The 14,352-nt window shown below is 53.8% G+C and overlaps 1 protein-coding gene across 1 annotated transcript; it reads right to left on the reverse strand.

Annotated features, from left to right (window-relative positions):
• Positions 1–672: 672 nt before the first annotated feature.
• CRYGN (crystallin gamma N) lies at positions 673–6,751 on the reverse strand. Its single transcript, XM_002687050.4, has 4 exons — positions 6,731–6,751; positions 4,487–4,735; positions 2,660–2,805; positions 673–913 (listed from the first exon to the last, which is right to left on the reverse strand). Exons 1-4 carry the CDS (start codon positions 6,749–6,751, stop codon positions 781–783), a joined length of 549 nt encoding a protein of 182 aa, XP_002687096.1. The 3' UTR covers positions 673–780.
• Between the last annotated feature and the right edge of the window lie 7,601 nt (positions 6,752–14,352).

The raw sequence follows: 14,352 nt of genomic DNA on the forward strand, positions 1-14,352 counted from the left end.
TGAGAGTCGGGGCTTTCCCCGCCCTGGCCTTTCAGCCCTGAAGGCGCCTCCTATCTCCTCCCCTTCCCCTCCTCAGAGCCCACCTGATCAGGCAACAATCCCTGCTTCTTCCAAGCCCTTCAATTTCTCTCTCCTTACAGGCTGTAAGGGGTGATCTGCCCCTGCGGTCAAGCCCATCCTTTTAGAAGGTTCTCCCCTATGAGATGCCAACTCAGGGGCCCTGGGTCAGGCTTTGGTGGTAGAGTGGACCAGACCATGCCGCCTGGCATGGTCCCCTCCCCCACCCCATCACCCTCCATTCTTGCCCCTCCCCCATCACTTCCCTCCCCTCGGTCCCCCTCCCCCACCCCATCACACCCTCCCCCATAACGACCCCCCTCCCCTTCTCCCCTAGCTGGCCCGGGAAGGCATTTCGGGTAGAGGAGACACCTCGTCCCGTCCTAGGTCCAAGGTGGTGCCTCCCCTCGTGCGTCATTGGCTTTTCACACGTGAACCGACAGGGTTGGACTCCACGACCTGCAGGTCCCCTCCGCCCTGATGTTCTCCCAGCGGGTGCCTCACGGCGTCCCCCTCCACCCTTCCTGGTCGGTCCTTCCAGGGCCTGGGGTGCCCCGCCCCGCCACCTCCCCCGACACTGTCCCTTGGTCACAAAGGGCAGAGAAGTCACTCAGCTTGGCTTTTAGGACGTTTATTCCCCATGGTCCCGGGGTGGGCAGAGGGGACTCTCCTCCAGGGGTGCGGCTCCTGGTCGCGGCCAGACATCAGTGGGCGGGCCGGCGGTTAGAAGTTGGCCACCCGGCGGAGGGATTGGACGCGCGCGCTGGGGGCCTCCCAGTCGGAGAAGCTGCGGAAGTCGCCCCTCTCCACCAGATACATGCGGCCTCGGTAGTTGGGCTCCTCGTAGAGAACCCACCTGGGTGGAGGGCGGCGGCAGGGGGGCGGGTCAGGGGCCGGGGCTGACCAGATCCTGGCCTGGCAGCCCCACGACCCCCGCCCCCAACCCACAGCCGCCACCCCGCGCCCCTCCCACCCAGACTACACATCCTGGGGCGTCATCAGGCAGCTTGTCTTGGCCATGGGCTTGCTGCTGCTAAGTCGCTTCAGTCGTGTCCAACTCTGTGCGACCCCATAGATGGCAGCCCACCAGGCTTCCCCGTCCCTGGGATTCTCCAGGCAAGAACACTGGAGTGGGTTGCCATTTCCTTCTCCAATGCATGAAAGTGAAAAGTGAAAGTGAAGTCGCTCAGTCGTGTCTGACTCTCAGCGACTCCATGGACTGCAGCCTACCAGCCTCCTCCGTCCACGGATTTTGCAGGCAAGAGTACTGGAGTGGGGTGCCATTGCCTTCTCCGGGCCACAAGCTTACATATCTCTTTTTCAAATTGAAGTCACAGGAGGCAAAGGATGAAGGCTCCATGGGGAGTGAGCAGAGCCCAGGTCCAGAGGTAGCACCCACCATGGGCAGCCTCCAGTGACCCCTCACCCGTCTGAGCCTCATCTCCTCTTAGGCGAACTGGGGCCTGAAGTCCCTGTAGTCAAATCTTAGCTCCTACCTCCATGCCTTCTTTTCTAAACAAGCCCCTGGGACCCCTGAGAGTGAGTGGAGGTTGGGCCTCAGGGCTCAGGATATCTTCTACCCAAAGGTACGGCTCTGGCCTCACAAGACACAATTTAGCCAGCAAATGGTTGTTTTGGAATTCTCCCCCAGATTCCCAGGTGCCATCAGCTTGGGGCAAACCTGGAATTTCTGAAAGACCTTTGGGTCAGGGCCCAGGGTCCAGGGCCCAGCAGCCAACATCAGCCATGCCAGGAAAGGTGGGGAGCGTCTTCCTTCAGTTCCTGGCATGACCACCTCTGGCACCCTGACCCCGTGCCTTAAAGGATCCCATAGACGCTGTGACAAGAGCTGGGCTCCTGGCACCCATGTTTTGGGGCTCTTCTGGGGGCTGGAGCTGAGGTCTGGGGAGACTCCCAGCTCCAGAGCAGGGACAGTCTGACTTGGAGCCAAAGGCCTGGCTGTCATCCCAGCAGGGCCACTCACTGCAGGGTAGGGATAACTTTCTTGGCCTCAGCTTGCTCATCTGTAAAATGGGGACACACTGTCCACCCAGCCAGGTAGATGGGGAGGAGATGGCCAGCTTGGGTGCGAGCAGGGGCTGTGAAACTTGGCACGATGGATGTGCACAGTGGGTGCAGAGACTTCCTCGGCTGGTGGAAGGAACAGGGCGTGCAGGGAAAACCCACTCAGCCACACGGTCCATCAGAAGTGAGCCACCGTGAGGTACCTCTCCCAGGGAGGCCCGCCTAGGAGGGCTGGGCGCTTGGTAGGAGAGAGGTCCAATGCAGGGTCAGTGAGGGGTGGGCAGGTGGGCAGGGCCACCCTGCCCAGAGCAGGCTTCCCCTGGCTCAAGCAAACCATAGCCCAGCCCAATCCTAGAGAATGACTGTCTGCAAAGGGCCCCCTGCCCTTTGCAGGGGGGTGGGCGGGGGCCCTCTGGAGCCCCGTGTCCCCTCACCCTGGCCTTTCTGGGCCAGGGAGGCGGCTGGGGGAGGGAGGGAAAGGGTCTCAGGGCAGGGGACAGGCTGCCCCTCTGCTGGGGGTCCAACCCACCCTGGCAGGCAGGGACCCATGGGCAGAAGCCAGGTGGGTTCTACTCACGCTCCGTCCCCGTACGCCTTGATGGCGTTGACACAGTTCTTGGTCCAGCCCCGACTCTGAAGGAAGGGACAGTCTTCCTTGAACTCCAGGCACTGGCCCGTGAAGTTGCAGCCCTCGAAGATTTCTAAGCGGAAGTGTTCCCCGTGCTGCGGGCCCCCACCGAGAGCGAGGAAGGGAAGAAAGTGAAGGGAATGCCCACAGAAGCACATGTGGGTGGGAGCAGAAACTCACCCAGGGCCCTGGGGCACCCAAGAGCTCCTGGGCTGAAGAGCTAGTGAGTTCCACGCCCCTCCCCAGCCTAACACCCGCCCCTCAGCCCAGAGCTTGCAGATAAGATTTGTTTGGATGAAAGGCATCTATTTCTTTAAAAAGATTCAGGGTCTCAAATCAGTCTACTCTCCTCTTTCTTTAACTAAAGAACCCAGGATCCAGAGAGGGCCAGCCCGCCTGGAACAGCGGCCCCCCTCTGACCGGCCTGGGGCACTGGGCTTCCTCCTGCCCAGACACACCACGGCATTCCTGTGCCCATCACCGCCCACCCCCAGCCCCACACCGGCAACCCCGCCCCGGGCTGCAGGCCACGGGCAGCTTTTAAAGGATAATATTTTACAAACTGTAACAGAACCTTTTATTAAAACATGAAGCCAAAAATCTAAAACAAATAAGAGATCTCATTTGCTGAAATCCCTGCTGGCTCACTGGGCCGAGGACATACCCTCTTAAGAGTCCCCTGTATTTCCAAAAGCCCGAGGCGGGCCAGCTCCCCTTGGGCTCTGGCGCCGGTGGGGGCTGGGTCTATTCCAGAGCTGGCCCCAAAGACAGCTGTTTATGAGAACAGCATTCAAAAGATACCCGGGATAGTTTTCATACAAATAGCATTATGCAAGACCCAGGGCCAGCCATGGCAATTCCTTTTTTCCAAATGTCCGTGACCTGATAGGAAGCCTAAGAAAGCATTCTTACAATCTGAGAGGCTGAAGCCCAGCTGGGTTTGCAGTGTGGAAAAGAGAGAGGTTGAGGGGTTTCTACTCAGAAGGCCCCTCCCCTGGGGTCCTCAGACGCTCGTCCAGGGAAGCGCTCCTGCAGACACAAGGCCTGAGATGCCCCATGAGCTGCTCGCCTGGCTCCTCAGAACCAGCTGTGTCCCTGCCCTAGCATCCAGAGCTCACAACAGGCCGGTTAAGACTTGAACTTGGGCGACTCCCAAGGAATGGGAATGCCCAGTCCTCAAACCCCACACTAAGGACAACCAGACACACACAGTCCTTCGCCGAGGAGGAGGGACACCCCTCGTCGTCCACCCTGTGAAATGGCAGCTGTCTGCTGGGTCCTGTCCCCTGGTTCCCGCTGCCTGGCCAAGGATACCCAAGCTTCTTCCATCGGCCACTCCATCGAAGGGTCCCGAAAAGCGTTACAAGGTGATCTGCCTGGTGGACACACCAGGCCCACAAGAGCCTTACTTTAGCTGAATGCTTCCCCCATCTGGTTGCAAATCCAAACTTCTGATGTTTCCAATAGCGTTTTAAGTGGAAAATTCAGCAAGATTTTGGCATCGGAAATTGAAACTGATGCACTGCTGAAAACCCGGTCATGAAAACTCCCAGGGGCTCTCCGATTTGGTCCCCACGCATGGGAGTGGCTAGGTCTGTGTGGGGACATCTCGCCGTCTTAAAGACCCCATGGTCTCACCCGTTCCTAAAGCTGGGAGGGTTACCCCCCTCCCAATACCTGTTACACGTCTTGAGCAGGCTCACGGAGCCCTGGATCACTCCAGCAGGAAGCCCCGCAGCCCCACGCCGGCCAGGTGGAGGACCCCAGCCCACTTACCATCCTCACGGGCCGACAGGAGCCCATGTGGTCGTTGTGGCCGTTCCAGCGGTAGAAGTCGGGGTAGTCGCCGTGCTCCAGGATGAACTGCTGGCCCCGGAAGTCGGGGTGGTCGAAGCAGACCCAGGCCCCACTCTCCACGCGGACCGAGTTCACCCTGTTCATGAAGCCGTGATCCTGGAAGTTGTCACAGTCCCCGAAGACCTCCAGCTTCCTGCCCGTGAAGTGCTTGCCCTCGTAGAGTGTGATCTAGAAGAGCCAGGTGAGAGGGCACAGGGCTGGGTGCACCTCTCCTTTCAGTTCTGGGAATGGACACATGGGGCCCAACACCCCCACTGAATCCTGAGTCCCCAGGCCCAGACCTGCTGCATACACTAGGTGCTCAACCCTGTCTCTTGATCAGGTGAAAGAACGCATGGATGGCAGGTTGAGATCAGCCGCAGTGCCCGACCATCCCCACCCCGGGGGCCCACGGTTCAGCAGACAAATCTCAGAAGATCCGAGGAGACAGCCACTTCCCCTTTGTCCAGGGGCCCCTGTGAAAACAGGCTCTTTTCAAACTGCCACTGCAGTTTTTAAACTCGATTTTTGTTCATCGTTAAAACACAACATCCAAAAAATGCTTCCAAAAGAAAACACTTCACTCAGGACTCGCCATATAAACAAACACTGTTTTCAGAAAGTCAGGTTTCTGGGATCCGTCTGCTTCACCGGACAGACTGAATCCAACAGAGCCACGTCAGGGCCCGGCGCGGGATTAACGGCTCAAAAGCAGGTTTTTTCAATGTAGCCGCGTCCCTTTGTGCCCTGGGCCACTCCTCCGGGTGACATGCATGTGTTAGATCTGGAGCTTTTCTAGCCCGGCGGTCAGTTCAGACACCGTGCTCCATGGTGATGTAGCACTGAAGGGTGTCCTCACACTGAACACTGAACCAGATGGTAACCAGACCTATTGTAGTGATCATCTGGTAAGGGATAAAAATATCCAGTCACTACATTATACACCGGAAACTAAGCCAATCTTGTCAGTCAACTGTACTTCAATAAAAACAAAACAAAAACAAACATGAACCATATCAACCTCAAACTCACTTTCTGCAGAGGAACCTAACATTCCGACCGTTCAATAACTCTTCAGGGGCTTCCCTGGTGACTCAGGTGGTAAAGAGTCTGCCTCTGCAATGCAGAAGACCTGGGTTTGATCCCTGGGTTGGGAAGATCCCCTGAAGAAAGGAATGGCTATCCACTCCAATATTCTTGCCTGGAGAATCCCATGGACAGAGGAGCCGGGTGGGCTGCAGTCCATGGGGTCACAAAGAGCTGGGCACGACTGAGCGACTAATACTTTGGGCTCCTAGAAGGGGCCTGGCAAAGTAATGCTACCTGGGCCCAGTGACTGTGGTCAGCCTGTATGTGTGCTGTTACTGATGGTACAACTGCCTCCCTGGGCCCCTCGGAGTTAAGTGAGGCCAGAGGCTTTGGCCAGAGGGATGTGCGTGGACTCGCAAGCTCTGAAAACTTCTCATTTCTCCTCTTTGCTTCTGCCGCTGTCAGGGTGTCGCTCTGCAGCACAGAGGGTGTGTGGACCGTGGTGGAGGGAGCTCTTGGGGCTGTTTGTTACTGAGGCATAACCTAGCCCGCGCAGACAGATGCAGTAATACTCTCACTCACTAACCTTGAATGTAACCCCTGGGGTCCAAAAGACAGGGAGCTAGAGAAGAGGGGAGAGGTCCAAATTTACCCTCCTTCCTGCACAAGTCTGTTTGAAGGCTCTCCCCACCCCCAGATATTCAAGGACAACTGGTCACCCACAGAATTCGGAGGCCCCCTCAGATCTGAACAGTTGTGCAGAGAACTAGTCCCAAGTGTCCCTGGGCGGATTCTGAGGAAGGAGCAGTCACATTAGAACAGCCTCAGGGAAAAAGTGGGGCCCAGGCCCTGCAAGGCAAGGCAGGGGTCCCCCACCGCAACCCAGGCACCCCTCACAGCTCACCACTCGGCCTGCTCCTGGCTGGGGGTGGGGGTTGGAGCCCCAGAGCCAGCGCTTGCTGGAGGGGCTGGAGGGAGTGTTGGGGGTACTTCCTAACCCTCACATCACAGAGGTGCTCAGCCAGGGCCAGGCTACCCCCGGGTTGTCAGAGGCAAAGGGCACCAAGCAGCAATTTGCCACCCTCCGCCCCCAGCCCCCAGCCGGAGCACCAAGAACCACGGAAGCGGGTTCTGGGCCCCGCCGCGGGCACTCACCTTTCCCGAGCGCTGCGCCATGGTGCACCTGCGCCGCCTGGAGTGCCGGCCCGCGGGCCGCGGGGCCCCAGATATAGCGGGCGGCGCCCTGCTGGCTCAGCGCCGCCCCGACAAAAGATTTGCTGGGCCGGCTGGTTAGTGCTGTCGGGCGTGCTAAGCCCGCGAGGGGCCGCCGGCCGGAGGGACTCGCCCCGCCCCCGTCTGGGGGTCTCCCCGGTGCTCACGGGGGTCACCGTGCCCAGCTCGGCTGGGCTCGGCCCCCGAAGCCGACTCTCTCTCGGGCTCAGCCTGCCTGCTGGCCCTGCTGAGTCAGGACCACACGCCCCGCCGCTGCCCCGCCCCTACTCTGGGGCAGGGGTCTCCAGGCTCCCCTCCTCCTCACCGAGCCCTGAGCCTTGCCAGACAGCCGGCCACTGCCCTCTCCCACCTGGACCCGGGCTCACCCTGTTACTGAGTCGTTCTCTGGGTGAAGGATGGACCCCAGGCTCCAGGGGGCAGAGACGACAGCCCGTGCCCGCCACCTGCCCTTTTCTCTTGGCCAACCCCAATTGGTGTACCCCACCCACAGTGAAGCCAGACAAACCCAGGGTTGGAGTTAGCACAGAGAAAGGTTTCTTGCAAAGGAGAACCAGGCGACTCATGCTCAAAAGGCTGCAACTCCCTGGTGGGTTTCAGGTATTTTTAAAGCAAGGTGAGGAGGAGAGTCACAGGGTGTGCGCTGATCAGCTCTGGGACAAATCTCTGATTGGTTAACGGTGAGGTAATGGGGCAGTGTCGCAGGGGTTAACATGATCAATCCTCAGGCTCCAGTAGGTCTGGGGGCTACAGTGCTCACGGTCATCAAATAGTTAACTTCTTTGACTTGATGAGGATTTTAGCATCTGTAAAACAACTCAGGAAAGGTGCACAGACACTGTTACCCAGGTGCTTCAGGGAGGAACTAAAGATTCTGTGACTGCCATATGGCTGATGTACTGTTCAAATTCTTACCAGTTCTCCTGGCCCAACTACTATCTATTTTTATCACTACATGTTCACATCCTTCCAATCACTAATTCTTTTGTTGTTGTTGTTAATTAATTTGTTGTTGTTCAGTCACTAAGTCGTATCTGACTCTTTGAGACCCCCTGAACTGCAGCATGCCAGGATTCCTTGTCCTTAACTATCTCCTGGAGTTTGTGCAAACTCGTGTCCACTGAGTCGGTGATGCCATCCAACCAGCTCATCCTCTGTTGCCCCCTTCTCCTCCTGCCCTCAATCTTTCCCAGTATCAGAGTCTTAGTTAATTAAAGTTAATTTATTTATTTTTGACTGTGCTAGGTCTTCAGCTGTATCCATAGGCCTTTTCTGGTTGGGCATGTGGGCTCTTAGTTCCCTGACCAGGGATTGAACCTGCGTCCCCTGCATTGGAAGGCGACTTCTTAGCCACTGGACCACGAAGGAAGCCCCCCAATCATGAATTCTTGAGCCAGGCTTTTGGGACTCAAGGAGGCCTGGGAGACAACAGCTTTTCTATAAACAAGAGGCAGGCAGGGGGCATGGGAGAAGGAGGGGGTCTGTCCCAGGAAGGCCCCTTAGGGTCCTGCTCGCTTACACTGTGGTCTTAGCTCCCAGTTCCTTAGTACCGTATCTTTTCTGCTCCAGCAGTACCCTGGTCTGCTCCCTACTCCCCAACACACACACACACACCTGCATGTCTGGCGGTGGTCCTGAAGCCTCCACTTCTTCTGTCTTGCTCCCGGAATCCTGTCCTCTCCCAGCCCCAGTCAATGCTCACCCTCAATCTGTCAAAGTGTCACCTGCCCCAACTTGAACCCCATCCCGCCCTTGCCGATGGGCCGCAGGGCTCGGCACCCAGACCACCCCGGATGGCAAGGATGGTTTACAGAAACACGCAGCCCCGCCTCAGCATGGGGCTTTCTAGGGCATGGAAGTTCTTGGCACATGAGAGAGGCTCAGAGATGGTTTGCGGAGTGAACAGAGTCAACACTGCGGCCACAAGATGTGAAGCCATCAAACTGCTGGGAGATGAGATGTGAACACAGGAAACAGCGCAGGGCGGTCAGCTGGGGCGAGGGGCCCACAGGAGCGTGAAGGAAAGAGATGTCATTTGGAGCAGGGGGACCTCGGGGGGCTTCCACAGGGCAGCGAGGAGCAGGTGTGGGAGCGGTCTGAGCTGTTCTCGGGAAGGCAGGTGTTATCACCATCTCACGGACGAGACACTTGAAGTTCAGGAAAAGAGGTCATGGATTCTGGGGGTTCGGGGGGCCCTGCCCCTGCTCTGGAGCCTGTCACATGTAGTTCAGTTCAATTCAGTTCAGTCGCTCAGTCGTGTCCGATTCTTTGCAGCCCCATGAATTGCAGCATTCCAGGCCTCCCTGTCCATCACCAAGTCCCGGAGTTCACACAAACTCATGTCCATGGAGTCGGTGATGCCATCCAGCCATCTCATCCTCTGTTGTCCCCTTCTCCTCCTGCCCCCAATCCCTCCCAGCGTCAGAGTCTTTTCCAATGAATCAACTCTTCGCATGAGGTGGCCAAAGTATTGGAGTTTCAGCTTTAGCATCACTCCTTCCAAAGAACACCCAGGACTGATCTCCTTTAGGATGGACTGGTTGGATCTCCTTGCAGTCCAAGGGACTCCCAAGAGTCTTCTCCAACACCACAGTTCAAAAGCATCAATTCTTCAGCACTCAGCTTTCTTCACAGTCCAACTCTCACATCCATACGTGACCACTGGAAAAACCATAGCCTTGACTATATAGATACAGATAAATAGATGGATAGAGTTCAGTTCAGTTCAGTTGCTCAGTCATGTCCATGGACTGCAGCACGCCAGGCCCCCCTGTCCATCACCACTCCTGGAGTTTACTCAAACTCATGTCCATCCGGGCGGTGTAGTACATACACTACGACCCACACGTCACCTTGCATCCAAGGGGCAGGCCTCCCAGGGGGCCTGGGCCTGACCCTTGCCCCCCACAGGCATCCACACTGGCCAAAGCACACATTCTAGCACGGGCCCTGTTGGACACGGGCTTGTTGTGGAATATAATTAAAAGCAAGCTCTCCCAACCCAGAAAGCCTGTCCATACAGGTTAAAGAGAAAGAATAGTCATATTATTGACATTAAACCAAAAAGGGATGCCTCCCAGGCAATCTGCGGCAGTGACTACAAAGACAGGGACATCTCAGCCTTCATACAGTCAGGCAGACTTTCTCATTACGTATGTGTACATGTGCTCACGGTAAAATTGCTAATTTTCTCGTATCTGTATGCCCAGAGATAGGCTTTGCAAGTCAGAGGAAGGTGATGGCTGAAGTTAAGCCCTTCTCCTCCCAGGAACCTGGGAGGTGGGATGTTATTGTTTCAAAGACATAGCTCCCAGCTGCTAGAGGAAAAACCTTCAGAGTGTTAGGCTGGCAAGAGGCTTATTTAGCCGTCAAACTGATGCATATACATGAGGAAAAGAGAAAGGAATTCTGAAAAAGAAAGGAAGGGAAGTCTCTTCCCTTGTATTCAACTGGGAAAATTAAACCCTTTATTATTTTTTTAAACATAGGCTTTATTTTTTCTAGCAGTTTTAGGTTCACAGCAAAATTGACTAAAAGTACAGAGAGTTCCCACGTCCTCCCCAGCCCCACATAAACAGCTTCTTCCACCATCAGCATCCCACCGCCCCAGATGGTACATTTCTTGGAACTGATGAACCTCTACTGACGCATGACTACCACCTGAAGTCCGTAGTTCACAGTATAATTCACTCTTGGTGTTGAGTCTTGACAAATATAAAATGATATGTATTTGTCATCATAGCATCTTAAATACGGAATATTTTCATTGCCCTAAACATCCTCTGGGCTCTGCCTATTCATTGCTTTTCCCCACTGTGCCCCAACTCCCGGCAACCACTGACCTCTTTCTTTTTTTTTTTTTAATTTAATTTAATTTTTTAAAATGTAATTTAATTTTGGCTTAGCAGTGAGTGGCATGCAGGATCTGTAGTTTCCTGACCAGGGATTGAACCCGAGCCCCCTGCAGTGAAAGCCTGGAGTCCTAGCGGCTGGATCACCAGGAAAGTCCCACGAATACTGTGTTTATGGGTAAAACCATGGGACAATTGCGGTTTCCCTGGTGGCTCAGCCGTAAAGTATCTGCCTTCAATGCAGGAGACATGGGTTCAATCCCTAGGTCAGGAAGAGCCCCTGGAGAAGGGAATGACAACCCACTCTAGAAATCTGGCCTTGGAAATCCCATGAACAGAGGAGCCTGGCGGGCTACAGTCCGTGGAGTCGCAAGAGAATGGGACACAGCTTAGCAGCTAAACAACAAGCGGACAAACGCTCATGCCGGTTAAAGGGAATCAAAGACAAACGCTCATGCCGGCTCATGCCGGGCCCTGCCAACTGAAGGCTTCCCTCCCTCTGTCATTCTGACGGGCACCTTCAAATTTCCAAATGATCCCAGGGACCTTTCTTGCCCCCTTTGAGGTTCACGCCTTTAGTAAAATTGCTGGGGCACGCATGAGCACACCTTCAGCTCCACGGGATGCAGGAGAGGCCCCCGACCCGTGGATTTGTGTTCAGCTGCTCAACATCGTCCACCAGTACATTGACACATCTGGGTTTGCTCCGCTGTTTACTGCTTATTCACATCCTTTGTCTGCTTTCCCCGAGTCCTTCCTGACTGGTGTGTGCGTGTTAGCCTAAACCTCATACCCATTCCTCTGTGGTTGGTATGTCTATCAGCCTGTTATCCTGTCCTTTTTGCGTCTGTATGTTACCCTGTTATCTATTCCCTTGTTGGGTCCATGCGTGTTTTAACCTGCCATCTAACCTATTCTCTATCCCTTGGTGGTGTGTGTGAATTATAAAGACCTCTCCCCGTCTGTGTCCCGTTGGACAGGCACAGAGGGAGCTCCTTTAGCCAGAACCTGTGCTCTGCTAAGAACCTGTGCTCTGCTAAGGCAGCCTGTCTGTGGACCAGTGGGAGCCTGAACCTTCTGGGTGGAGGGGTGAGACATCCTCTGGCTTGCTCAGTGTCGGGCCCCACTGACCAGGGTGCCCTGCTCTGCCCTAGTTCAAAGCCACTTCTGGGAGACCGGAAGACATCTCCCTCCCACAAGAGGGGCCAGAGGTCTCCAGGGGGAGCATCAGATTGGGGCAGGGAAGGAAAGGGTGGGAGTGTAAAGGTCGAGACCCCTAGGTCCTAGAAAAATCCCCTTGTTCCTCCCACACCCAATCCTACCCTCAAATACTGAGCCGATGAAGTAAGTGAAAGGTGCTGAAGCCTGACCCCTAGAGGTGGTTACAACAACTACACCTCCCTTTCCCAGGGAAACTGGGGCCAGGCTGGAATGGGTTTCCCTGATGGCTCAGATGGTAAAAAATCTGCCTGCAATTCAGGAGATCTGGCTTTGATCCCTGGGTTGGGAAGATCCCCTGGAGAAGAGAATAGGTACCCACTCCAGTATTCTTGCCTGGAGAATCCCATGGATAGAGGAGCCTGGCAGGCTGCAATCCATAGTGTCAAAAAGAGTCTCACACGACTGAAGGGACTTAGCACGCATGTACAGGGAGGATGGAGCTCTATTCAGTCAGCAAAAACAAGACCGGGAGCTGACGGTGGCTCAGATCATCAGCTCCTTATTGCAAAATTCAGGCTTAATTTGAAGAAAGTAGAGAAAGCCATGAGGCCATTCAGGTATGACCTAAATCAATCCCTCACGATTATACAGTGGAAGTGACGAATAGATGCAAGGGAATAGATCTGATAGACAGAGTGCCTGAAGAACTATGGATGGAAGTTCATAACATTGTATAGGAGGCGGTGACCAAAGGCATCCCCAAGAAAAAGAAATGCAAGAAGGCAGAGTGGTTGTCTGAGGAGGCCTTACAAATAGCTGAGGAAAGAAGAGAAGCGAAAAATAAGGGAGAAAGGGAAAGATATACCCAATTGAATGCAGAGTTCCAGAGAGCAGCAAGGAGAGATAAGAAGACTTTCTTCAATGAACAATGCAAAGAGGTAGAGGAAAACAATAGAATGGGAACCCAGAGATCTCATCAAGAAAATTGGCGGCATCAAGGGGATGTTTCATGTAAGGATGGGCACAATAAAGGACAAATGGTAAGGACCTAACAGAAGCAGAAGAGATCAAGTGGTGGCAAGAATACACAGGAGAACTATACAAAAATGACCCATATAACCACAATGATGTGATCACTCACCTAGAGCCAGACATCCTGGAATGTGGAGTCAAATCGGGCTTAGAAAGCATCACTACGAACAATGCTAGTGGAGGTGATGGAATTCCAGCTAAGCTGTTTCAAATCCTAGACGATGATGCTGGTAAAGTGCTGTACTCAATATGCCAGCAAATTTGGAAAACTCACCAGTGGCCACAGGACTGGAAAAGGTCAGTTTTCATTCCAATCCCAAAGAAAGGCAATGCCAAAGAATGTTCAAACAACTATACAGTTGAGCTCATTTCGTATACTAGTAAGGTTATGCTCAAAAATCCTTCAAGCTAGGCTTCAGCAGTATGTGAACTGAGAACTTCCAGACTTATAAGTGGGTTTAGAAAAGGCAGAGGAGCCAGAGATCAAATTGCCAACATTCCCTGGATCACAGAGAAAGCAAGAGAATTCCAGAAAAACATCTACTTCTGTTTCATTGACTATACTAAAGGTTTTGAGTGAATCACAACGAACTGTGGAAAATTCTTAAAGAAATAAGAATACCAGTTCTCCTTCCAGCAGTGCACGGCGGGCAAGATGGCGGGGCTCAGGGCTCTGCGCCGCCTGCGGGGCGCCGCGGCTCAGGTGCTGCGGCCCGGGGCTGGGGTCCGACTGCCGATTCAGCCCAGCAGGGGTGCTTGGCACAAAAGTCAAGTTTAAAAAAAAAAAAAAAGAAATAAGAATACCAGACCACTTTACCTGCCTCCTGAGAAATCTGTATGCAGGTCAAGAAGCAACAGTTAGAACTGGACATGGAACAATGGACTGGTTCCAAATAGGGAAAGGAGTACGTCAAGGCTGTATATTGTCACCCTGCTTATTTAACTTCTATGCAGAGAACATGTGAAATGCCCAGCTGGATGAATCACAATCTGGAATCAAGATTGCTGGGAGAAATATCAACAACCTCAGATATGCAGATAGAGATGATGGGGAACTATTTCCATTCTCTGGAGGGTTTACTCCTTGGAGGTTTTGCTAAAAATGGTCTTTAAAACAATCTAGGCCTAGTGCTTTTTATGTGGCTAGATTTTTTTTTTTTTTTACCCTCCCTCTGGGTCGTCCCAGTGCACCAGCCCCAAGCATCCAGTACCGTGCATCGAACCTGGACTGGCAACTCGTTTCATACATGATATTATACATGTTTCAATGCTATTCTCCCAAATCTCCCCACCCTCTCCCTCTCCCACAGAGTCCATAAGACTGATCTATAGATCGGTGTCTCTTTTGCTGTCTCGTACACAGGGTTATTGTTACCATCTTTCTAAATTCCATATATATGTGTTAGTATACTGTATTGGTGTTTTTCTTTCTGGCTTACTTCACTCTGTATAATAGTTTCCAGTTTCATCCATCTCATTAGAACTGATTCAAATGTATTCTTT

This window comes from Bos taurus, chromosome 4 (assembly GCF_002263795.3).
Source record: "Bos taurus isolate L1 Dominette 01449 registration number 42190680 breed Hereford chromosome 4, ARS-UCD2.0, whole genome shotgun sequence".
NCBI classification, from domain to species: domain Eukaryota; kingdom Metazoa; phylum Chordata; class Mammalia; order Artiodactyla; family Bovidae; genus Bos; species Bos taurus.

Bases quoted from the DNA above. Each gene is read 5' to 3' on its own strand.
- CRYGN (XM_002687050.4), bottom strand. From the start codon at position 6,751: ATGGCGCAGCGCTCGGGAAAG. The intron at 4,736-6,730 runs GTGAGTGCCCGC...TGGCTCTTCTAG, and splicing joins TGGCGCAGCGCTCGGGAAAG to ATCACACTCTACGAGGGCAA. The intron at 2,806-4,486 runs GTAAGTGGGCTG...GGGGGCCCGCAG, and splicing joins CCTGTCGGCCCGTGAGGATG to CACGGGGAACACTTCCGCTT.